At 42.4% G+C, this 24,459-nt stretch overlaps 1 protein-coding gene across 1 annotated transcript in view; it reads right to left on the bottom strand.

Annotated features, from left to right (window-relative positions):
• Positions 1–6,804: 6,804 nt before the first annotated feature.
• The window catches only part of LOC311132581 (kin of IRRE-like protein 1), a gene marked incomplete at its 5' end in the record, with an annotated part of 28,436 nt that continues 10,781 nt past the window's right edge, over positions 6,805–24,459 (bottom strand). The window contains 7 exons of the mRNA XM_084165838.1: positions 6,805–9,596; positions 12,425–12,502; positions 12,919–13,046; positions 13,512–13,619; positions 13,959–14,175; positions 18,715–18,815; positions 19,042–19,168. Of these exons, the coding sequence (XP_084021964.1) occupies positions 8,931–9,596; positions 12,425–12,502; positions 12,919–13,046; positions 13,512–13,619; positions 13,959–14,175; positions 18,715–18,815; positions 19,042–19,168 (1,425 nt within the window). The 3' untranslated portion in view covers positions 6,805–8,930. The remainder of the gene's footprint in view (positions 9,597–12,424; positions 12,503–12,918; positions 13,047–13,511; positions 13,620–13,958; positions 14,176–18,714; positions 18,816–19,041; positions 19,169–24,459) is intronic.

The raw sequence follows: 24,459 nt of genomic DNA, 5'->3' as shown, positions 1-24,459 counted from the left end.
AGATTGAGTTCAATAACTACAGGCAGATGTATGGTGAGATGCCGGAGGAAGCTTTGAATAGATCAGTAGCCTACAGAGTAATATGAGAAGAATACAATTGCTGAATTTATGTAGCTATTTTAAATGTAGGGCCATGTAGAATAAACAACCCTTCACATAATACTATAGAAGCAGGGTCCTGCTAATAAAAATGTACACCTTTCACATTTGATTGCCATTCCCAGCCGATACAGATACTGTGCCTATCGGTATTTTGTCTGGTGGTAATGGGGCTACCTTGGCAAACATGTCAGGGGTCATACCTTCCTGTGTGGTGTCCCATATACAACAGGAGTTCCCTGATCCTGGTGCAGAATACACAGGGCTTCTGCCTCCCCATATTGACTGATACCATTCAATTCAATAATATAAATAGACAATACAAGTAAAAGTTATGTCTAGTAAAATGTTAATGCCTAGTGCCAGGTCTCTCTCCATTCAGGGACATCATCATCAAGCCCGTCTGTCAGTCTGGACTTTATCACATCATCTTGCAAGTCCCCATGTGCTGGCTCCATACTTGTTTCTGTGAACACGTACACACATAGTCACTGTTATTACAAATGGCAGTTAGAATAGGTGATATCTGATACACAAACAGATATTATGTTGAAATTTGAACAGGTCAGACTTAACCTACTTAATTCTGTTCTACCCATCGACAACCGTTGGTGAGCAGCCAAGAGGTGAGGCTGGATGTAAAGTCTTTGCCAGGGCCCCATTGATGGGCATAGCAGCTTAACATTATCAATAAAATGTGAAGTGAATGGTGAACACAGCAATCAGGCTGGTTCCACCAGGCTAGGTTATGCCCTGGACATTATATGCATATTAGAAGTAGAAAATAAGCAACAAATAATGTCAGTTTACATCAATTATGTTTCACAATTGGGTTATCAAATGTATCAAAAAGTGATGAAGTGGGTTACCTTCTGTATTTGTACAAATGATGAGCCTGTGAAAGCTGTTGCCGCTGACAGGTTAAGGTTGCTGGCCGGATCCTTGCCAACATGTGGCTGACTGTTCCATTCATAGGAATGCTCACAGCAGGGGCATGTCTTCATGATGCTGATGAGGGCCCTCTTGCTGGTCTTCTCAAGCTGCATGTTTGGCTGCAAACAGGACATCTCTCGAACAACTGCAGCAGGCAATCTTATGAGGTGGTGTTTACTGGTAGTGTCCTTTTCATAGGAGTCGAGGTAACTCTGGCAACAACGGAGGAGGTGTCACAAGGGTACTTGTGGTTGAATCAACGTTGTTTCAAAGTAATTTGTCAACATATTTTGACGTGGAATCTATTTTTAAAATACATTGAATTTGCAAAATCGTGAGAATGAACTGTTGTTTTGAGGGTGAAATTTCAACCACAGGATTATGTCATCATGGTAATCAATTTTCTACATAGACAAACTTTGTATAAAATATGTTGAATTTGTACCTTTGAAACAATGTCAGCTCTTCAACATTACAGCCACTATCAGAAAAAATATATAGGGTGGGCAGCACCTCCTACTGGAGAAGTTATCTATAGCTTTCCTTTGGTCTCCCATCTAGGGTTATAACCAAGCCCAGCCCTGCTCAGCTTTGATATTTGTCACTAACTACTACCAATGTGCTATCGTGAGAAAGGTTACTGAGAATCCTCCTCTTAAAAATAAAATAGATTCACTGTTGCTATAGAAGTCATTTCAAATAGTAGGTTTAACAGAGCAAATGAAGCCACTATAGCCAGTGATGCCAATTTAGCGACTTTGTCACTATATTTAGCGAGTTTTCAGATCTCTCCAGTGACTTTTATAGGTAATAGATTCTAGCGACAAATTCAGCTACTTTTCAGGCTGCCTAGATTACACCTACAGTGTTTTCGCGCAAAATGGTAAACAGCATCATCTGGATATGTGTGCAACAAAAGTTCAACATTCACCTTCAGCTACCATTTTTGTCAAGCCGTCAACGCATACAGTTTGATGCATACGTTCGATAAATACAACGTATGCACCACACAGAACGCACTGCAACTGCCTCTGCAACGCAATGCTGCAAGGCAAACACAGCATTCCATTGGAAATGAATGGAGTTCTGGTGTACCAAAATGCAAATACACTGTCTGTGTGATCGAGGCATACGTCGGGGAACGCAGCTATGCAGCAGCAAGGACAAAAGGTAATATAGCGACTTCTAGCGACAAATATAGGAGCCAATATCGGATCTAAATGAAAAATAGTTGGCAACATTAGCTAGTTTTCCATCCAATTGGCGATAGATTTTCATGCAAATGTTTATTTGTCAAATGGCATCAAGATCACCATGCACTTTCACCACCCTGTGAAGTTCATCATAAGTTATTTCATCTGTAGCCTAATAAATTGCATGGTTTCCCGAGTTGTAGTGGGAGGACCACACACCATATCTCTTGACTCCCAAGTTTACTTTCGATATGATGGTTATTATATCAATATTTGAACATAAAGGTGTTTCCACCCCCATTTCTCACATAATTCATTTTAAAGATCCCACCATGTCAAACGAAAAAATTATCTGTCGGCATTCATAAAATTGCACCTTCCTGTTTCCATCAAAGCTGTCGTGATTTTTAGCTAATGTTAGCTAGCTAAAATACGGTGGTCCCCTCAATCTTTGTTAGCTGGCTAAAGATATACTGCATCCAAAAGTCAATCTGGCGACATCACAATCATGACAAAAGGTTTTCCTACAAATTATTTGCCTTCTTTTGAAATGTTATTGTGTTTCCAAGCCAAATCCAGTTTCTATTGAGGTAGGCTAACGTTAGCAAGCTAGTTAGCTAGATAGCTAGCTCAGCAGCTATGTCAACAATGATAGTGATAATGATTATCAAAATAGACAGTGCATTCAGAAAGTCCTCAGACCCCTTGACTTTTTCCACATTTTGTTACATTACAGCATTATTCTAAAATTGATTAAATTGTTTTCATCAATCTACACACAAACCCCCATAATTTTTGCAAATGTATTAAAATAAAAATCTGAAATATAACATTTACAGAAGTATTCAGACCCTTTACTCAGTACTTTGTTGAAGCACCTTTGGCAGCGATTACAGCCTTGAGTCTTCTTGGGTATGATGCTACAAGCTTGGCACACCTGTATTTGGGGAGTTTCTCCCATTCTTCTTTGCAGATCCTCTCAAGCTCTGTCGGGTTGGATGGGGAGCGTCGCTGCACAGCTATTTTCAGGTCTCTCCAGAGATGTTCGATCGGGTTCAAGTCTGGGCTTTGGCTGGGCCACTCAAGGACATTCAGAGACTTGTCCCGAAGCCACTCCTGAATTGTCTTGGCTGTGTGCTTAAGGTTTTTGTCCTGTTGGTAATGGAACCTTCATCCAAGTCTGAGGTCCTGAGCGCTCTGGAGCAGGTTTCCATCAAGGATATCTCTGTACTTTGATCCTTTCATCTTTCCCTTGATCCTGACTACCCAGCTAACAAAATTACGTTCCAGGACGTGACCACAAAGTTATTTTAGTCCCTACATAAGTCATGATAACGTTATTGTGAAACTTACAGACGATGTTCCAAAATGTATTTCTATCATTCCGATTGTAACGTCACATGAAGACAAACCATAGCTCTAAATGTAACGTTATGAAATGTTCCAAGGATATCTCCAAAATAACATGATATTCAGAACCTTTGATGGACTACCAAGGAACGTTTTTAATGTTCCCATGATGTATGTATAGTGACCTGATATTTATAACCGTTATAATACTTATTAGAAAAGTTATGAATGTGCCTATAATGTCCCAAACGGGCTATGACATTCAGTACCTCTGGAAGACTTAAGGGGAATGTTACAAATGTCTCAGTTACGTTCCTTGTTAGCTGGGTAGTCTCCCAGTCCCTGCCGCTGAAAAACATCCCCACAGTATGATGCTGCCACCATCATGCTTCACCATAGGGATGGTGCCAGGTTTCCTCCAGACATGACGCTTGATATTCAGGCCAAAGAGTTCAATCTTGGTTTCATCAGACTAGAGAATCTTGCTTTTCATGGTCTGAGGGTTCTTTAGGTGCCTTTTGGCAAACTCCAAGCGGACTGTCATGTACCGTTTACTGAGGAGTGGCTTCCGTCTGGCTACTCTATCATAAAGGCCTGATTGGTGGAGTGCTGCAGAGATGGTTGTCCTTCTGGAAGGTTCTCCCATCTCCACAGAGGAACTCTGGAGCTCTGTCAGAGTGACCATCGGGTTCTTGGTCAGCTCCCTGACCAAGGCCCTTCTCCCTCAATTGCTCAGTTTGGCCAGGCGGCCAGCTCTAGGAAGAGTCTTGGTGGTTCCGAACTTCTTCCATTTAAGCTCTACGGGATCCGTGTCCTGTATACGGGACAGTTGAGCTAAAGTGCGCTAATGTGATTAGCATGACTGTTGTAAGTAACAGTAAACTTTCCAGGACATAGACATGTCTTATATGGGCAGAAAGCTTACATTCTTGTTAATCGAACTGCACTGTCCAATTTACAGTAGCTATACAGTGAAAAAATACCATGCTATTGTTTGAGGAGAGTGCACAACAACAAAAAACTTATCACGGCAACTGGTTTGATACATTCACCTCTGAAGGTAAATAATGTACTTGCATTCAGTAATCTTGCTCTGATTTGTCATCCTAAGGGTCCCAGAGATAAAATGTAGCATAGTTTTGTTTGATAAAATCCATTTTTATATTCAAATGTAGGAACTGGGTTCTACAGTTTGAACCCCTGCTGTCTCTGGCTCCACACCCACCCCGCCCGGCCATCTAGATGTATGAAAGTTAGTGTATAAGCTAATGATTAATCATGTATGACATTCCTGGGAGTGTGTAAACTTACATTTTGTATTACCATATCATTTGTATGTTCTCTATAGTTATGTACTTGAAAATGTATCAGTTGACCAATTCGGCACATTTGGGTAGACTTGATACAAAATAGTCCAGTATTGCAACGCTTCACTGGATCAATCTGAAACTTTGTACACACACTGCTTCCATCTAGTGGCCAAAATCTAAATTGCGCCTCACCTGCAATATTATATTGTGGCCTTTCTCTTGCATTTCAAAGATGACGCATGTATTTATGTTTGAATGATCTTTTACCAGATTATAATGTGTTATATTCTCCTACATTATTTTCACATTTCCACAAACGTCAAAGCGTTTCCTTTCAAATGGTATCAGGAATATGCATATCCTTGCTTCAGGTCCTGAGCTACAGGCAGTTAGATTTGTGTCATTTTATGCGAAAATTGAAAAAAAGATGTTAAGATGTTTTAAGAATGATGGAGGCCACTGTGTTCTTGGGGGCCACTGTGTCCTTCAATGCTGCAGAATTTTTTTGGTACTCTTCCCCAGATCTGTGCCTCGACACAATCCTGTCTCGAAGCTCTACGGACAATTCCTTTGACCTCATGGCTTAATTTTTGCTCTGACATGCACTGTCTGACATGCACTGTTTTGCTCTGACATGCACTGTCAACTGTGGGACCTTATATAGACAGGTGTGTGCCTTTCCAGGGCGGCAGGTAGCTTAGTGGTTAAGCGCGTTGTGCCAGTAACCGAAAGGTCGTTGGTTCTAATCCCCGAGCCGACTAGATGAAAAATCTGTCGATGTGCCCTTGAGCAAGGCACTTAACCCTAATTGCTCACGTAAGTCGCTCTGGATAAGAGCGTCTGCTAAATGACAAAAAAAAATAAAAAAATAAAAATAATGTCCACTCAATTAAATTTACCACAGGTGGACTCCAATCAAGTTGTAGAAACATCTCACGGATGATCAATGGAAACAGGATACACCTGAGCTCAATTTCGAGTCTCATAGCAAATGGTCTGAATACTTATGTAAATGAGGTGTTTCTGTTTTTTATTTTTAATCAATTTGCAAAAATCTATAGAAACCTGTTTTCGCTTTGACATTATGGGGTATTGTGTATAGATTGATAAGGATTTTATTTTATTTAATACATTTTAGAATAAGGCTGTAACATAACTAAATGTGGAAAAAGTCAAGGGGTCTGAATACTTTCCGAATGCACTGTACATAACCAGATACATAATCAGCAGTCTATGGTCTAGCTACTGGTATACTCACCACCATTGGGGACCAATAAACTCCAACCACCTATTCCACACAGTAGTGTCCTTCAGCAGGGCACGCAAACCATAGTTGGCTGTGCATCTTGCTGGAAGCATGCATTGTCGAACCAGAGCCGGAGGCATGGTCAATCCATATAGGGCTTTTAGGTCTCAAATGGCTGTGATCCTTTGAACGCATTGGGGGAGATGAAACAACGGAGCCCCATTCAATGAAGGGAAGCAAAGTACTGGAGGGGCGATTCGCAGGTGGAGCTTGGCAAAAGGGGTCATGAATTGTTGACATAATTGTAATCCAAACTCAACCTTCATTTACTCGCGACACACTCAGGTTCCAAACTCCGTTTTAGGCGAGACTGACTTTATGTCCAAAATGATCCTATTTAGACTTTGTAGTCAATTTTGACACTAGAATAAATGTTTCTGGCTAATATCGATGCCACATAGGCCGTTTTCAAAGGGATTAGTTGGTTTTTAGGGGCAGTCGCTCTTTATTCGTTAGCTGTAATTAAATATGTTTCCACGTATTGATTTATTTTACATTACGTTTGGTTGTAGGTAATAATATATGTTGATTGTAGGGGAAAACACTGAATTCTCCGAATTGGTAGTTATCCCATTCCCCCAAAAGCATCACACAACATGATTTATTTGTATAAAAAACAGTGCTTTTTATTTCTGTTATACTGTGGAAAAATAATTACATACCATTTTTAAAAAATATTGGAGATAATGAAATTAAAAAATGAAAATGTGATCACTTTTTGTTGTACATCTTTTGAACAGTTTTTTTTTCTGCTACGTAGAACAGTACAATAAGATACACATTGTATTTCTAAATTCAAAGACACAATAATACAGGATACAGTCCTACCAGAGGTATAAAAGTATTGTAACAGGATTGTGAAGAGAAATTATATGGACATATTACTGAAACACACTCGCACACATGAACACATACAGACATGCACCAAACATACTGTACACACTGACATGCATACAATAGTCACGCTCACACACAGGTAGAGTACTGTATGTATATGCATACACACACACACACACACACACACACACACACAGCCATTCACACATCTATACAAACACTGTACAAATAGATGTGCATACACACACTCTCTCTCTCTCTCCCTCTTGCTCTTTCTCTCTTTAACCCACACACATTCACACAATCACACTCCACTATCCATATATCAATACTGTAGACAAACCTTCATTGAACCTCTCCATACTCATTCTCCTCTGGCCTTGTCATCATGGCTGATTGTGTGTGAGGATGAATGAATGATGAAAGCATTACCACATGTTCCCTAAGGCCACTCTTATACACACCATCTCACTAGCCTGGTCCCAGGTCAGTTTGTTCACAAACAGATCTGCAAACAGATCTGCCACCAGGCTACCACATCACCTCTTTCTATTTCAGCAGGGGGCACCAGGCTAAGGTTTATAGCCTGAATCAAGCTGAATTTGCTATGTTTCACATATATACAATATGTAGTTCATATAAATGGTGAAACATAGCAAATTCAGTTTGAATGCCAGGCTAGCAGGCTTATAGTTCCATATGCCCGGACTGCCTCAAGGCCTGAACCTTGGTAGGCCTAGCAACACAACACCTGCCCATAGAAGGACCTCCTCCATGGTATCTACTGCATATAAATGCCTGTAACCCCAGATTTACATCAAATAAAGAGCAAACATGGACACTTGGTAAAATGGTTCCTGTATACCCACCCCCCTTCCTGAATCCTGCCAGTCATCATGGCTGACAGAAACAGGTACACAAATACTTCTTCATGTTTCTCTTTGTTTGTTGAGATGAATATCACCCAAACAAACACTAAACACTCTCAAGTTTGAACATCTTGGTCCACAGACACTTCCTTCACAGAAATATGACCAAAATAATTCTGTAAAATGTTAAAAAATAGAATAGAAAGCTCTAGTTTGTTGGTGTGCAAATAAAAACAGACTTATATAATACAGATATACGTAGATGATGGATGTCTAAGCAATGAATACTGTTTGCAGTAATGCAGTGCAAAACGTATGATAACTCAACTAACCAGCACCAATGGCGCCAATGAAGTGGAGCATTCTGGGATATATATGTGCTCTAAAATCACTGTATAAAACAACAACCAGCTAAAACAAAATGGCGGCCAGTCATGACCCTCCACTGGTTGAGGTTTCTCCCGCCCAACGAATGAGTACCATATTTGACGGTCAATTTCTCCATGATATGCCTTCCTGTAATATTTGGCAATCGAATATGGAATAAATTGCCTGTAACGCTCCCTCTCGTCATTCTTTACAATCTAAATTCATAGCACTTATGCTATTTATTTCAATAATTAATATCTAAAGATCTCTTGTTCTCTCTAGTCCTGTCTTCTCTGGTCTTGATTGTGACTTTCGCTTTCTGCTCTTTCAGAGCGAAGTTTTGAACACTGGGAGTGTGGGAATTCTAGATTACGAGGAATTCCCCTCCCTGTAACTCTGGGACACTCTTGTTTTCCACTGATCTGCACTCTCTCTTTCTCATACCCTCCCTGTCTCGTGGGCAAATTCGAACTCCTCTGTGTGTGTGTGCGTATGTGTGTATATATGCGTGTGTATGCTCACATGTGTACAGTATAAGTGTGTATGTTTGAGAATGTGAATGTGTGTTTGTGTGTGTGACCTCTGTGTGTGTCTGAGTGACAGTGTTTATGAGAATGCACCCTCACCATCTATGTGACCATGCACTGTATGTCACCTATCCATCTCACACATGTGTCTGCATTCTCTGTGTGTGTCCTCTGTGGCCGTAGTCAGAATGCTGCGAGGTATAGGAGAAGCGGGTGGAGCTTCCATACTTCCCCAGTCCAGTCTCTGACCCTGACGGAGTTGCCCCCGGCCCCACCCCCACACCAGGCCCCACCCCCGGCCCAGGCCCCACCCCCGGCCCCACCCCATACATCTCATAGGAAGGCCCGGCTTCCAACGGAGCCAGAGTGGGCGGGGCGAAGCCCATGCGGTAGGGGGTATAGGAGTGAGAGGGATAGCCGTAGTTGTCGTAGGCCAGCTGAGGGGAGTCCAACAGGCTGCAGTCTCCAGGGAAGTCGCTGGTCTGCGGCGGGGGGTTGGGAGGGGGCTGCTGGCTCTGCCCAGCACGGGTGAAGGTGTTGAACTGGGCGTAGCTGTTGTGGGAGAGTCTGGAGGGGGGCCGGGGGTCGTAGCAGCTGGGGCGACCGGGGGTGGAGAGGGGCCCTGGGCCTGGAGGGCCTCCTCCGCTGGCCGTGGCCCCTGATCCTCCAGCACTGCTGCTGACAGAGGCAGCTCCCCCTGGGGTGTTGGAGGGCCGGTAGTCGGAGTAGTGCATGGAGCGGGAGGCGGGGCGGCCCTCGTCGTGGGAGGAGGCACGCACATTGTAGTAGCCGTTGGTGGGGTCCTGGAGAGAGAGAGATTAGAAAACATATTGTAACTAATGTGTGTGTGTGTGTGTGTGTGTGTGTGTGTGTGTGTGTGTGTGTGTGTGTATGTGTGTGTGTGTATGTGTGTCTGTGTGTGTGTGTGTGTGTGTGTGTGTGTGACAGTATTTGTACCCCTTAACTTATTCCACATTTAGTTGTGTTACAGCCTGAATTCAAAATGGATTAAACAGATTTGTTTGTCACCCATCTACACATAATACTTAATGACAAAGTGAAAACATGTTTTTAGATATGTTTGCAAAATTATTGAAAATGCAATACAGAAATATTTCATTTACATAAGTATTCACACCCGTTTGCTATGACACTCCAAATTGAGCTTAGGTGCATCCAATTTCCTTTGATCATTCTTGAGATGTCACTACAACTTGATTAGAGTCCACTTGTTGGAGTCCACCTGTTGCCAATTCAATTGTTTGGATATGATTTATAAAGAAACACACCTGCCTATATACAGTGCATTCGGAAAGTATTCAGACACCTTGACTTTTCCCACATTTTGTTACATTACAGCCCTATTCTAAAATTGATTTTAAAAACAAATCCTCATCAATCTACACACAATACCCCATAATGACAAAGCAAAAACAGGTTTTTAGAAATTTTAGCAAATGTATAAAAAATAAAAAACCAGAAATATCACATTTACATAAGTATTCAGACCCTTTACTCAGTACTTTGTTGAAGCACCTTTGGCAGCGATTACAGCCTTGAGTCTTCTTGGGTATGACGCTACATGCTTGGCACACCTGTATTTGGGGAGTTTCTCCCATTGTTCTCTGCAGATTCTCTCAAGCTCTGTCAGGTTGGATGGGGAGCGTCGCTGCACAGCTATTTTCAGGTCTCTCCAGAGATGTTCGATTGTGTTCGAGTCCGGGCTCTGGCTGGGCCACTCAAGGACATTCAGAGACTTGTCCCGAAGCCACTCCTGTGTTGTCTTGGCTGTGTGCTTAGGGTCGTTGTCCTGTTGGATGGGGAACCTTCGCCCCAGTCTGAGGTCCTGAGCGCTCTGGAGCAGGTTTTCATCAAGGATCTCTCTGTACTTTGCTCCGCTCATCTTTCCCTCGATCCTGACTAGTCTCCCAGTCCCTGCCGCTGAAAAACATCCCCACAGCATGATGCTGCCACCACAATGCTTCACCGTAGGGATGGTGCCAGGTTTCCTCCAGACGTGACGCTTGGCATTCAGGCCAATGAGTTCAATCTTGGTTTCATCAGACCAGAGAATCTTGTTTCTCATGGACTGAGAGTCCTTTAGGTGCCTTTTGGCAAACTCCAAGCGGGTTGTCATGTGCCTTTTACTGAGGAGTGGCTTCCGTCTGGCCACTCTACCATAAAGGCCTGATTGGTGGAGTGCTGCAGAGATGGTTGTCCTTCTGGAAGATTCTCTCATCTCCACATAGGAACTCTGGAGCTCTGTCAGAGTGACCATCGGGTTCTTGGTCACCTCCCTGACCAAGGCCCTTCTCCCCCGATTGCTCAGTTTGACCGGGTAGCCAGCTCTAGGAAGAGTCTCTGTGGTTTCAAACTTCTTCCATTTAAGAATAATGGAGGCCACTGTGTTTTTGGGGACTATCAATTTTGCTCGGACATGCACTTTCAACTGTGGGACCTTATATAGACAGGTGTGTGCCTTTCCAAATCATGTCCAATCAATTGAATTTACCACAGGTGGACTCCAATCAAGTTGTAGAAACATCTCAATGATGATCAATGGAAACAGGAGCTCAATTTCGAGTCTCATAGCAAAGGGTCTGAATACTTATGTAAATTAGGCATTTCAGTTTTTTATTTGTAATGAATTTGCAAACATTTCTAAAAACCTGTTTTCGCTTTGTCATTAAGGGGTATTGTGTGTAGATTGATGAGGAGATCAATCTACAGAATAAGGCTGTAACGTAACAAAATGTGGAAAAAGTCAAGGGGTCTGAATACTTTCCGAATGCACTGTAAGGTACCACAGTTGACAGCGCATGTCAGAGCAGAAACTATACTGTCCGTAAATCTCAGAGATAGAATTGTGATGAGGCATATATCTGCGGAAGGGCATTCAATATTTTCTAGAGTGTTGAAAGTTTCAAAGAGCACAGTGGTCTCCATCATTGGGAAATTTAAGAAATATGGAGGTGACCAAGAACCCAATGACCACTCTGACAGACCTACAGAGTTTCTCTACAGCACTTCACCAATCTGGGCTTTATGGGAGAGTGGCCAGATGGAAGCCACTCCTGAGAAAAAAGCATATGACAGCACGCCTGGAGTTTGCAAAAAGGCACGTGAAAGACTCTGAGAGCATAAGGCAAAAGATTCTGTGGTCTGTTAAGACAAAAATGGAACTCTTTGGCCTGAATGCAAAGCGCTATGTGTGGAGAAAACAGCTCATCACCCGTCTTTCACCGTCCCTACCGCCGCTCCCCATCTAACTTAACAGAGCGTGAGGAAATCTCCACAGAAGAATGGGAGAAATCCCCAAATCCAGATGTGTGAAGCTGATACAGACATACCCAAGACGACTGAAAGCTGTAATCGCGGCCAAAGGTGCTTCTACAAAGTATTGACTCAGGGATGTGAATACTTATGTAAATGAGATATTTCTGTATTTCATTTTCAATAAACTTTTCTAAAAAAACATATTTTCACTTTGTCATTATGGGGTATTGTGTGTAGATGGGTGAGAGAAAAATATATTGAATCCATTTTGAATTCAGGCTGTAACACAACAAAATGTGGAATAAGTCAAGGGGTGTGAATACTTTCTGAAGGCACGTGTGTAAGATGATCTCACCTTCAGGTCGTACTCCTGGCGAGTGTCTAACGTGTCGCTACGTAGGTCCTGTTTCAATTCTATATCATCTTTAAAGGGCTGAGAGGAGGGAGAGAAGGATACAGAAGAGGGCAGAAACTAAACCATCAAACAACGAAAAAACAACAAAGGTGGGGAGGAATCCAACATAAGAGGGGGGGGGCGGGGGACCGAAGAATAAAAAATAAAAAGAAGAGGTAAGGAAGAGAAAGTGACAGATCGAATTTTAAGTTGAAAAGTGTAAAAAATTCTGAGTATTGTGATTGAAAAGATAGAACAGCAAAAGTTGATATGACAGAAAAATAAATTGTGCATTTCTGTTAAAGGGTTAGCTGTAAGGTGATAGCTTCAGAGTTGAGGCGTCGTTGGAATTATTGAAAAAACTTTAGTTATCGCCTGAGGGGAAACTTGGGTAACATAAACCAAAGCCAGCAAAGTTCAAGGCAACCTGCTGTAGCGTTGTCATGGCGACTCACCGAGTACATGGCCTTGACCATGCGTGATGCCGTGGAAACGCTGCCGGAGTCCTCCTCCAGACTGTGGGTCTCCTTGTTTATTGTCTCTACCTTGATGTCTGGTTTACCCAGCGTGACCCCGCGACGACCTGGAAGCACAACACAACAGCACAGCACACAGTTGAATACTGCTGGATATATGTCAGGGTATAGTGATTTAGATACAGTATGTGTATGTTTATGTACTGTATATGTTTAAGTATATGTATGTATTTAATGTAAGTGTAAACATGTGAATAATATATTGCTTTTTGAGGAAGTTCAGGTGTATATGATGTTTTCAAGGCATGGGTATGTGAAATATGTATTTGTATGTGTTTGCTACTGTATTTTACAGGTGTATGTGTTTGATATTGTGGTCCTCTGTAGCTCAGCTGGTAGAGCACGGCGCTTGTAACGCCAAGGTAGTGGGTTCGATCCCCGGGACCACCCATACACAAAAATTTATGCACGCATGACTGTAAGTCGCTTTGGATAAAAGCGTCTGCTAAATGGCATATTATTATATTTCCTATTTGGTTGATCTGTGTGCAGTAGATGGAGGTGTCACTCACTGCCTTTGCGCTGTCGGTAGAAGATGAGCACCAGGACTAGTAAACACAGGAACAGCAGGATGGTGCAGCCAACAGTTCCTCCTGCTATTATACCCACTGGGACCTCCTCTGAGAGAGGGAATAGAGAGAGACAGAGGGAGGGGGAGAGAGAGAGAGGGAAGAGAGAGAGAGAGAGAGAGAGAGACAGTTAGCGAGAGAGAGGGAGGAGAGAGAGAGACGGAGAGAGAAATGTTACAGAAAAATGTAAGTGGTCAATGCAATAGCGTTCAGTTAGCTGTTTATACAACATGCCGATTCAGCTAAAACATTGTAATAGAGCAGGCATGAATATATATGGTGGTTATTGTTGTTGTTGTTATTTTTGAGGAGGGATGTCTGGTCGTATCAAGTTAGGAGTATGAATATAATGGTGTTGTTGTTGTTGTTGTTGTTTGTCTCTAGTCGTACCGGTCTCTTCCAGGGTGATGATCATGGTCCCGGGTCCGAAGGAGTTCCAGGCAGTACAGTTGTAGGTGGACAGGAAGTCAGCCTCCATGACGTTGTTGATGGTGAGGGTGGAGAGGACAGCCCCTCCCTCAGACAGAGGTTTACTCTGCTCCACCGTGTACCTCTCCAACAGAGTCCCCTTCTCCTTCTCCCATACGTTCTCTTTCCACGCCCACACCTGGAACACAGGCAGGCAGGCGCACATTAACACACACCCATATCCTATACTGTATGTGCACTGACACACACATGCATTATGCACAAACACATATATGCATAGATGTACATACGCACATTTAGAGGAGTACGCACACAGGGGTGGACTTAGTGATTTGGAGGCCCCAGGTAGAGGCCAGTCTGAGGCCCCCCCATGGCTACTGAATGAAGAGCTGTACGGAGCTGGCTCTTTTAGGTGAACGAAGCAGAACGAAAAGGCTAACTGAAAAGACTTGAAATACCCTTCACTAGTAAAGGTCTTTGCATCACCATTTAGTACAGTGGTGGGCAATCATTTTGGGAAAGGTGTAACAATTTTAATTGGCATCACAAAGTGAGTGATATGGATAAAAAATATATTTGAATGTTCATCAAGTAATAATTGTGTGTGTAGAAAAAAAGACATGCATTGTTTTCAATTGCGGTTTTGTCACAGTCCTTTCTAACATGTCCTGCACAGCTTGTGAGTGTCGTAGAGGGAAATAGAAAGAGTCTTAGCTTTCAGGAATGGGGTCATAATAGCTTATGGACCCAACCATTCAAAAGCTAGAGCAGAATTCAGAGGAAGAAAAAAGAATCCACTCCGTTTGTCACAACCAGAGACGGTCACTCTAAATAGCGCACATCGGAGGAGGGCCTCAAGCAGAAGAAGAAGGAAAGATAACAGAGACATGATGTATTAACTCTTCGGAGTCTGGAGCTTTTTTGGCCGTTTTTGGGTACCTTCAATTTTGCCCTGATATACTACATAAAGAAATGTTTACCAGACCAATGTTGGGTATCTTTTTTTTCAGCACAACCTCACCTATATGATCTGTTAGTAAGTTTTTCACTTTGACATACTATTTCAACACACTGGACCCAAACACACACAGAAAACACAAAGTCCGTTTAGAAAAAAGATGGTTTTTTTATTGTAAAACCCTCAAACATGGTGAACCAAGCATTTAAAAAGCTTCAAATTGAACCACAAGGTGCAAATATGAACATATAAAAGTATTTTGGTGATATATACAAGCAATAAATAACTATTTACAATAAAAAGTAGGTATAACCACTGGCGTTTTTCTTCTATTCTAACCCTAAACCTTTTTGTGCCACTCCTCAAAACAGTTTCTGTCCAAAATGAAAAAAAAAGCTTCAAATTGAACCACAAAGTGCAAATATGAACATATAAAAGTATTCTTGAGATATATACAAGCAATACACAACTATTTACAAAAAAAGTAGGTATAGCCACTGGCCTTTACCCTATTTGTGCCACTCTTCAAAACAGTTCCTGTCCACAATGACACAGAGAGCCACATCACAGGCCTTGCACTTCCATGGTGTGACAAACCTCTTCTTGTCAACTTGTTTACAGCGTTGACAAACCCTGCGGCCTGCTGTGGCTTTGTCTTTGGCCTCTGCAACATTGGCAATGGCCACAGGAACATGGCTGGTGCTTTTTTGAAGTGGAACCCCTGTCTGGGTCACTCCGCACAGCTGGGCCACAAGTTCTGCCACAAAGTTCTTGTGCGTCATGGGTGTGACCTGTTGGGTCGCACTGATGTCACAGTGCAGGATGTATGCATTTGTTGTTCCCATGTCCAAAAAATGCAGGAAGAGGGTACGGTACCAGCGAGCAGTTCTGCGATGGGTTGAGTAATACTGGAGAAGCTGGTCTGACAGGTCAACCCCTCCCATGTACTTATTGTAGGCCATGATGGGGGTAGGGCAGGGAATGTCTTTTGCTACCCAGCGTCCAGGTCCTTCCTTCACCTTCCTCTTGATTGTCTCGCCCGAAAACGCTGGGTGGATTGTGGAGCACACCGACACCTCCCGCGTATCCATCCACTTCACAAAGACCAGGCGATCCTCTCTGATCCATCTCACAGACCCCCTCTTCGATTTGCTGGTGAGGGCATTTTCTCTGCCACTAGGACACCCTTTTCTGTTGCTTCTGTAGGTCCCACAGGCTCCACACTTCATACTTCCCAAACTCAGGAACAGTTTTGGGCTGGTGTAGAAATTGTCCATATAAATATGGTATCCTGTACCAAGATGTGATGGCTGAATGAGGTCCATAACAGCATCATATGAAAGTCCATGCACGCTGGGTGTGTGTGCTTTCCCAACATACACGTTGAAGTTTAGAGTGTAGCCATTGTTAGACTCTACCAACACAAAGAGCTTGATCCCCCATTTGTTAGGCTTGTCCTTCATGTACTGGGTCATGCCAGTTTTGGCTTTTGTAGCCACCATCCTCTCGTCGACTGACAGTTCCTTCTTAGGATGGTAATGAGCCTGGCAGGCAGTGCGAATGTCGTCCATCAGAGGTTTGACCCTGAACAGTTTGTCATGCTGGGGTGTACCTTTGCGCTGGTCATTTATGACATCCTCCTCTGGATCACTTAGGTGGATGTTCCATGAGATGGACCGGAATCTGTCTCTTGGCATGACCTTCGCTGGCAATGAAACAGACAATATGTGGCTTTGTTTCCAGTAGTCCTGGATACTAGGCAGAGTCACCAATGAGGTGTAGATGAGGAGACCCAGAAATCTGTGCAGTTCCTCCACATCAACGTCAGTCCACTGATATTTGCTCCCCTTCTGCTGATTTCTTGCTGCCTGTTTGTTGGTGTTTCTGCAGATTGTCCTCATTGTATCTGCGGCGAAGTAGAGCAGGAAGAGGTCCTTTGGTGTGTGCCCTGAATGCAAATCCACCTGGGCTCCTGGTGGTCTGCGGGGCATGAACCTACTGGCTTGTGGGGCAGTGTCAGGATCAGTCTCTGTTTTCCATGGCTCAGAGCTCTGTTCTGGCTGTGCTGCTGACTGGGCTGGAGATCTTGACCTGGTCTTGGCCTGATCCTTCCTTCCACGCCCCCTCTGTGATGGCCTCCGTCGGCTTGTTGTGGGGGTGGGGGCTGTTGATGGCCCAGGCTGCTCGTCGTCGTCGTCGTTTGACGACGAACTTTCCAAAGTTTCTTCATCGCTCATTTGGAATAACAAGTCGACGGCTTGTTCAACGTGAAGTTTGCGCCTCATATTGCTTCACAAAAACGATACTGCTGACAATAAAACTCTTGAAATACTAACAATTGAAATACTAACTCGTGGAAAACTCTCCAAAACTACTCATGAACTGAACTAATTCCTCTCGTTCGTTCTTTCGCAATGGCTAGTTGTCATGGGAATGAATGTTTATATACTCGTGTGCATCCTGAAGAACCGGGTTAGCACAAGCACACGTTTTTTTCCGTTCCTTTTTATCACAAAAGACGACAAAGTTATTATAATAAATGCAAAGCGCTCATAAAAGAGCGCATATTTTGACGCACTTTTTTCATGGAATTGAAATTATCATAACTTTGGTTTTAGTTGGTGTATTTACATGAAACAAACACTCAAAACGTAGCTTCGGGTCTCCATTTCTGCATGAAATCGACGGCAGCCCTCTGCGTCACTTGGTTTGGATGCTGCGCGGTCCTAAAGCCGGCCCGCGATTTGAACGCGCCGAAGCGTTCGCCGACTCGGAAGAGTTAATAAACAAAATGATGGCAAGTTCACGAGACCCCTGATGATGTGAGGCCCCAGGCAATTGCCTGAGTTGTCTAATGGTAAGTCTGCCACTGTATACACATATGTACAGTATACAGAAAGACACACACACACACACTTAAAGACACACACACACTAAAGTAAACAAACAAGCACATACATCCCAAAACATTCACACACACTTACAATGCCCACATTATGAGATTCACACACAACCAACAGCAACAGTTCCAAGCAGTTATATCGCTCTATTCTTGGACTTTAGAGTTACATGTAGTGGTTTTAGAGTTGGTGAGAATCTTACACACTTCCTCAACTTCCAACCCACTAAAAGCTATTATTCACACTGAAGTATGAGAGAGTATTTAAAAATGCATAAGGCCACATGTTCCCATAATCTACCATTTATTCTGAAAAACGAGAAACTCTGGCGGAGGAATTTGCCTGGACAACTGTTCCTGCCATTCCTGTACTTCATATTTTATAACTCTTTTTCTGTCCTTGCATTAGAGAGGCAGCCTGGTGCGTCAGAGAGAATTAAACTCACAAGGTTTAGAGAGGAGAGGAGTGGAGGACGAGACCAACTACACACTGACTGCATCCAAAATGGCATCCTATTCCCTATACAGTGCACTACTTTTGACCAGGGCCCATTGGGTGCACTATGTAGGGAATAGGGTGCCATTTCAGACACAGACACTGTCTGAGTGCATCCAGACCAGAGAGACAAGTGGAGTGAAGGAGATAGAAGTGTCCCCAGCTAGAAACATTGGGTTTGTTTACTTGGTGGGTCTCAGGACAATTCCAAAAGATTTTGATGGCTGTCACAAGACATAAAAGTTTGGGAACCGCTGATAGAGTGTCGACTATGTCAGTCTCACGATGACAATAATGTATAGGTGGTCATGTGGTCATGTATAAGCTTGCAGTAGAGTTTGTAGAGTATCAACTGTCCACTTACAATCTTGTCTGGTGGAGGTGTGCTGGCGATGTAGCATTTGACCTCTCCTCTCTCCCCCCTCACCGCATACTGAACAGGCTCACTGGAGATGATGGGGGGACCTGGATAGAAAGAGAGAGAGAAAGAGAGAGAGAAAGTGTGAGGGGGTGTTATATTCCATATAGCACCAGTATTTATTATCTACACTCTTAGAAAAAAAGTTTCTACCTAGAACCTAAAAGGGTTATTTGAACCCTTTGAAGAACCCTTTTGGGTTCCATGTAGAACCCTTTCGGAACCCTTTTTTCTAAGAGGGTACTGTTGTGTGTGTTCTTCGGTGTTATGTACCGTTGACAGTGAGAGTGACCTCTGTCTCTCCCACTCCGATCCTGGGGACGATGGCCTTACACACGTACTGCCCAGCGTCCGCCTGGCTCACTGACTTCAGGAACAGCTGGTTGTTATTACTAAGAACCTATAAGGGATGGAGAGAGAGAGGGAATCAGGGACAAACAGAGAGAACGAGATAAACAGAAGAAAAGAGGAGTGCGATGATGAAACCATTCTACTTTCCTTCCATTTATTGGGATGACTCATTTACTGAAGGCAGCTCTGCAGAGTGGTCACTAGCTGGCACAGCCACAAAGTCATAAAATCACATTTCTATCCTAACCCTAACCTTAACTACACTGCTAACCCTAATGCCTAACACTAGTCTTGCATTGCCATACCTCCAAAATCATGTCATTGTCAAACCACCCTTGGAGGTCTGGAGAATTTTGTATTGCAAACACTTTTTGAACGGTCCGATTTTGATTGGATCCTCCCCCCACACGCCCGTAGAAGGGGTGCTGTGTGTTAAGTGCGTCACTGTGTTCCGTCCGGGTAGTTGTTGTTGTTGCCCATGTTAGCTTTAAGTGCTAGTTTTCAAGTTATCAAGTGCGGCTGACAGTGTGTGATTTATATGTATTGAAATTTAAAGTGGATTACGCTGGTAAAGGTAAACGTCACAACACGTTCTAAACCGCTCTGGTGACAGACTTTTTTAGTTGTTTCCATTCTACCACAGAAAATATCATGAAGATGCCCATTATTTTGTTTTTGTAAGGACCCAAGAAAAGGAGGCAGTGCCAGTAAATACATTTCTTAAATGTAAAAAATATATATATATAATATTAGCTAGCTAGCTAGCTGGCTACAGTAGGCCAACTCAACTGAGCTGCTTGCTAGCTAATTTTACACACTGTTTAGTTTAGTGAATTAAATGTCATCAGCCAGCTAACTTCCTATAACTAGCAATCTTGATGTAATTATTGAAAATTAAAAATACAAATGCATTTGTAGATAACAACCATGGAAGAGGGTGAAATTGTAGCTCCAGCGATCAGTAAAGGGAGAGTGTAGGCTACTGGATAGGGCAGGTCACTTTGTGGGAGGACATTGTGAAAAGATTCTCCAGTTCCAGTCCCTAGAGGGGAAAACTTTAGAGGACAGAGAGATAATAGCAACATAGTATTCAGTGCTGTCTAATTTGAGTATAATGAAGCCTGTTTCTTTGTGATGTTTTCTGTCTTCAGAAAGCTGTGTAAGCCTGTTTGCAGATGAAGAGAAAGAAGTCCCAAGAGACTAAGGGTATATCCTATATGCCATGGGTTATACAGTGCCTTCGGAAAGTATTCAGACCACTTGACTTTTTCCACATTTTATTACGTTACAGCCTTATTCTAAAATTGATTAAATTGTTTTTTCCCTCATCAATCTACACACAATACCCCATAATGACAAAGCAAAAACAGTTTTTTAGAAATGTTTGCTAATTTATCAAATAAAATGAAATATCACATGTACATACACTACCATTCAAAAGTTTGGGGTCACTTAGAAATGTCCTTGTTTTCGAAAGAAAAGCATTTTTTTTGTACATTAAAATAACATAAAATTGATCCAAAATACAGTGTAGACATTGTTAATGTTGTAAATGGCTATTGTAGCTGGAAACGGCTGAATTTTAATGGAATATCTACATAGGCGTACAGAGGCCCATTATCAGCAACCATCAGTCCTGTGTTCCAATGGCACGTTGTGTTTGCTAATCCAAGTTTATCATTTTAAAAGGCTAATTGATCATTAGAAAACCATTTTGCAATTATGTTAGCGCAGTTGAAAACTGTTTCAGAAACTTTCTTCTGAAACTCGTCAGTCTATTCTTGTTCTGAGAAATGAAGGCTATTCCATGCGAGAAATTGCCAAGAAACTGAAGATCTCGTACAAGGCTGTGTACTACTCCCTTCACAGAACAGTGCAAACTGGCTCTAACCAGAATAGAAAGAGGAGTGGGAGGCCCCGGTGCACAACTGAGCAAGAGGACAAATACATTAGAGTGTCTAGTTTGAGAAACAGACGCCTCACAGGTCCTCAACTGGCAGCTTCATTAAATAGTACCCGCAAAACACCAGTCTCAACGTCAACAGTGAAGAGGCGACTCCGGGATGCTGACCTTCTAAGCAGAGTTGCAAATAAAAAGCCATATCTCAGACTGGCCAATAAAAAGAAAAGATTAAGATGGGCAGTCTGAGATATGGCTTTTTCTTTGCAACTCTGCCTAGAAGGTCAGCATCCTGGAGTCGCCGCTTCACTGTTGACGTTGAGACTGGTGTTTTGCAGGCAGTATTTAATGAAGCTGCCAGTTGAGTAACCTTTTTTTTATGTACAGTGAGGGAAAAAAGTATTTGATCCCCTGCTGATTTTGTACGTTTGCCCACTGACAAAGAAATGATCAGTCTATAATTTTAATGGTAGGTTTATTTGAACAGTGAGAGACAGAATAACAACAACAAAATCCAGAAAAACGCATGTCGAAAATGTTATAAATTTATTTGCATTTTAATGAGGGAAATAAGTATTTGACCCCCTCTCAATCAGAAACATTTCTGGCTCCCAGGTGTCTTTTATACAGGTAACGAGCTGAGATTAGGAGCACACTCTTAAAGGGAGTGCTGCTAATCTCAGCTTGTTACCTGTACAGTGGGGAAAAAAAGTATTTAGTCAGCCACCAATTGTGCAAGTTCTCCCACTTAAAAAGATGAGAGAGGCCTGTAATTTTCATCATAGGTACACGTCAACTATGACAGACAAACGTCAACTATGACAGACAAAATGAGAAAAAAAAATCCAGAAAATCACATTGTAGGATTTTTTATGAATTTATTTGCAAATTATGGTGGAAAATAAGTATTTGGTCAATAACAAAAGTTTCTCAATACTTTGTTATATACCCTTTGTTGGCAATGACACAGGTCAAACGTTTTCTGTAAGTCTTCACAAGGTTTTCACACACTGTTGCTGGTATTTTGGCCCATTCCTCCATGCAGATCTCCTCTAGAGCAGTGATGTTTTGGGGCTGTCGCTGGGCAACACGGACTTTCAGCTCCCTCCAAAGATTTTCTATGGGGTTGAGATCTGGAGATTGGCTAGGCCACTCCAGGAGAGCCAGAAATCTTGCTTGTTTGTAGGTGACCAAATACTTATTTTCCACCATAATTTGCAAATAAATTCATAAAAAATCCTACAATGTGATTTTCTGGATTTTTTTCCCTCAATTTGTCTGTCATAGTTGACGTGTACCTATGATGAAAATTACAGCACTCTCTCATCTTTTTAAGTGGGAGAACTTGCACAGTTGGTGGCTGACTAAATACTTTTTTCCCCCACTGTATAAAAGACACCTGTCCACAGAAGCAATCAATCAATCAGATTCCAAACTCTCCACCATGGCCAAGACCAAAGAGCTCTCCAAGGATGTCAATTACAAGATTGTAGACCTACACAAGGCTGGAATGGGCTACAAGACCATCACCAAGCAGCTTGGTGAGAAGGTGACAACAGTTGGTGCGATTATTCACAAATGGAAGAAACACAAAATACCTGTCAATCTTCCTCGGCCTGGGGCTCCATGCAAGATCTCACCTCGTGGAGTTACAATGATCATGAGAAAGGTGAGGAATCAGCCCAGAACTACACGGGAGGATCTTGTCAATGATCTCAAGGCAGCTGGGACCATAGTCACCAAGAAAACAATTGGTAACACACTACGCCGTGAAGGACTGTAATCCTGCAGCGCCCGCAAGGTCCCCCTGCTCAAGAAAGCACATATACAGGCCCGTCTGAAGTTTGCCAATGAACATCTGAATGATTCAGAGGAGAACTGGGTGAAAGTGTTGTGGTCAGATGAGACCAAAATCGAGCTCTTTGGCATCAACTCAACTCGCCGTGTTTGGAGGAGGAGGAATGCTGCCTATGACCCCAAGAACACCATCCCCACCGTCAAACATAGAGGTGGAAACATTATGCTTTGGGGGTGTTTTTCTGCTAAGGGGACAGGACAACTTCACCGCATCAAAGGGACGATGGACGAGGCCATGTACCGTCAAATCTTGGGTGAGAACCTCCTTCCCTCAGCCAGGGCATTGAAAATGGGTCGTGGATGGGTATTCCAGCATGACAATGACCCAAAACACACGGCCAAGGCAACAAAGGAGTGGCTCAAGAAGAAGCACATTAAGGTCCTGGAGTGGCCTAGCCAGTCTCCAGACCTTAATCCCATAGAAAATCTGTGGAGGGAGCTGAAGGTTCGAGTTACCAAACGTCAGCCTTAGTGACTTGGAGAAGATCTGCAAAGAGGAGTGGGACAAAATTCCTCCTGAGATGTGTGCAAACCTGGTGGCCAACTACAAGAAACGTCTGACCTCTGTGATTGCCAACAAGGGTTTTGCCAGTCTTTTTTTGCAGAGGGGTCAAATACTTATTTCACTCATTAAAATGCAAATCAATTTATAACATTTTTGACATGCGTTTTTCTGGATTTTTTTGTTGTTATTTTGTCTCTCACTGTTAAAATAAACCTACCATTAAAATTATAGACTTATCATGTCTTTGTCAGTGGGCAAATGTACAAAATCAGCAGGGGATCAAATACTTTTTTCCCTCACTGTATATAAATGTACAAAAAAAAGTTTAAAAACTGTTTTCGCTTTGCCATTATGGGATATTGTGTGTAGATTGCTGAGGATTATAAAAAATACAAAAACATTTTAGAATAAGGATGTAACGTAACAAAATGTGGAAAAAGTAAAGGGGTCTGAATAGTTTCAGAATACACTGTATGTGTAGGCCTACCTATGTTAGAAAATGTTGTATCCAAAAATACAGTTAAACATCACACAGAATGTATAAACCTATTACAATTGGAGCAGGCCAATTCCAGCCCAGCAATAACACACCTGATTCAACTCATCAAATCTAATGAGTTGATAATGAAGTGTGCTATTGCTGGGCTGGAATAGAAGTCTGCTCACCCAGTAGATCAGGGATCAGTGGAGCAAGGTTGGCCACCTGAAATGATGCTTTAGTAATAATAGCCTATTTGTTACTACTCAATGATCTACTGTTGTTTAGACTAAGATGTCTAATCTTTACAAACAAGTTATCTTAATTGTATTTAAACTTGTTTTAATTGTTAAACAATATTTTCAAAATGAACTAGTGTCAATGTTAAGTTGCCCTTTCCTGCAGTCAATGACCAAAAACGCCCTCTTTGGCCTCATGGGTGGAATGTTATTAATATTTTTCACAGTGGTGTAAAGTACTTAAGTAAAAATAGTTGAAAGCACTACTTAAGTAGTTTTTGGGGGTATGTGTACTTTACTGTGCTATTAATATTTCTGACAAATTTTACTTTTACTTCACTACATTCCTAAAGAAAATTAT

This window comes from Coregonus lavaretus (assembly GCF_964263955.1).
Source record: "Coregonus lavaretus genome assembly, chromosome: 7".
Taxonomy (NCBI): Eukaryota; Metazoa; Chordata; class Actinopteri; order Salmoniformes; family Salmonidae; genus Coregonus; species Coregonus lavaretus.
Note: the sequence above shows the minus strand (reverse complement) of the source record. Positions and strands in the feature narration are given on the sequence as shown.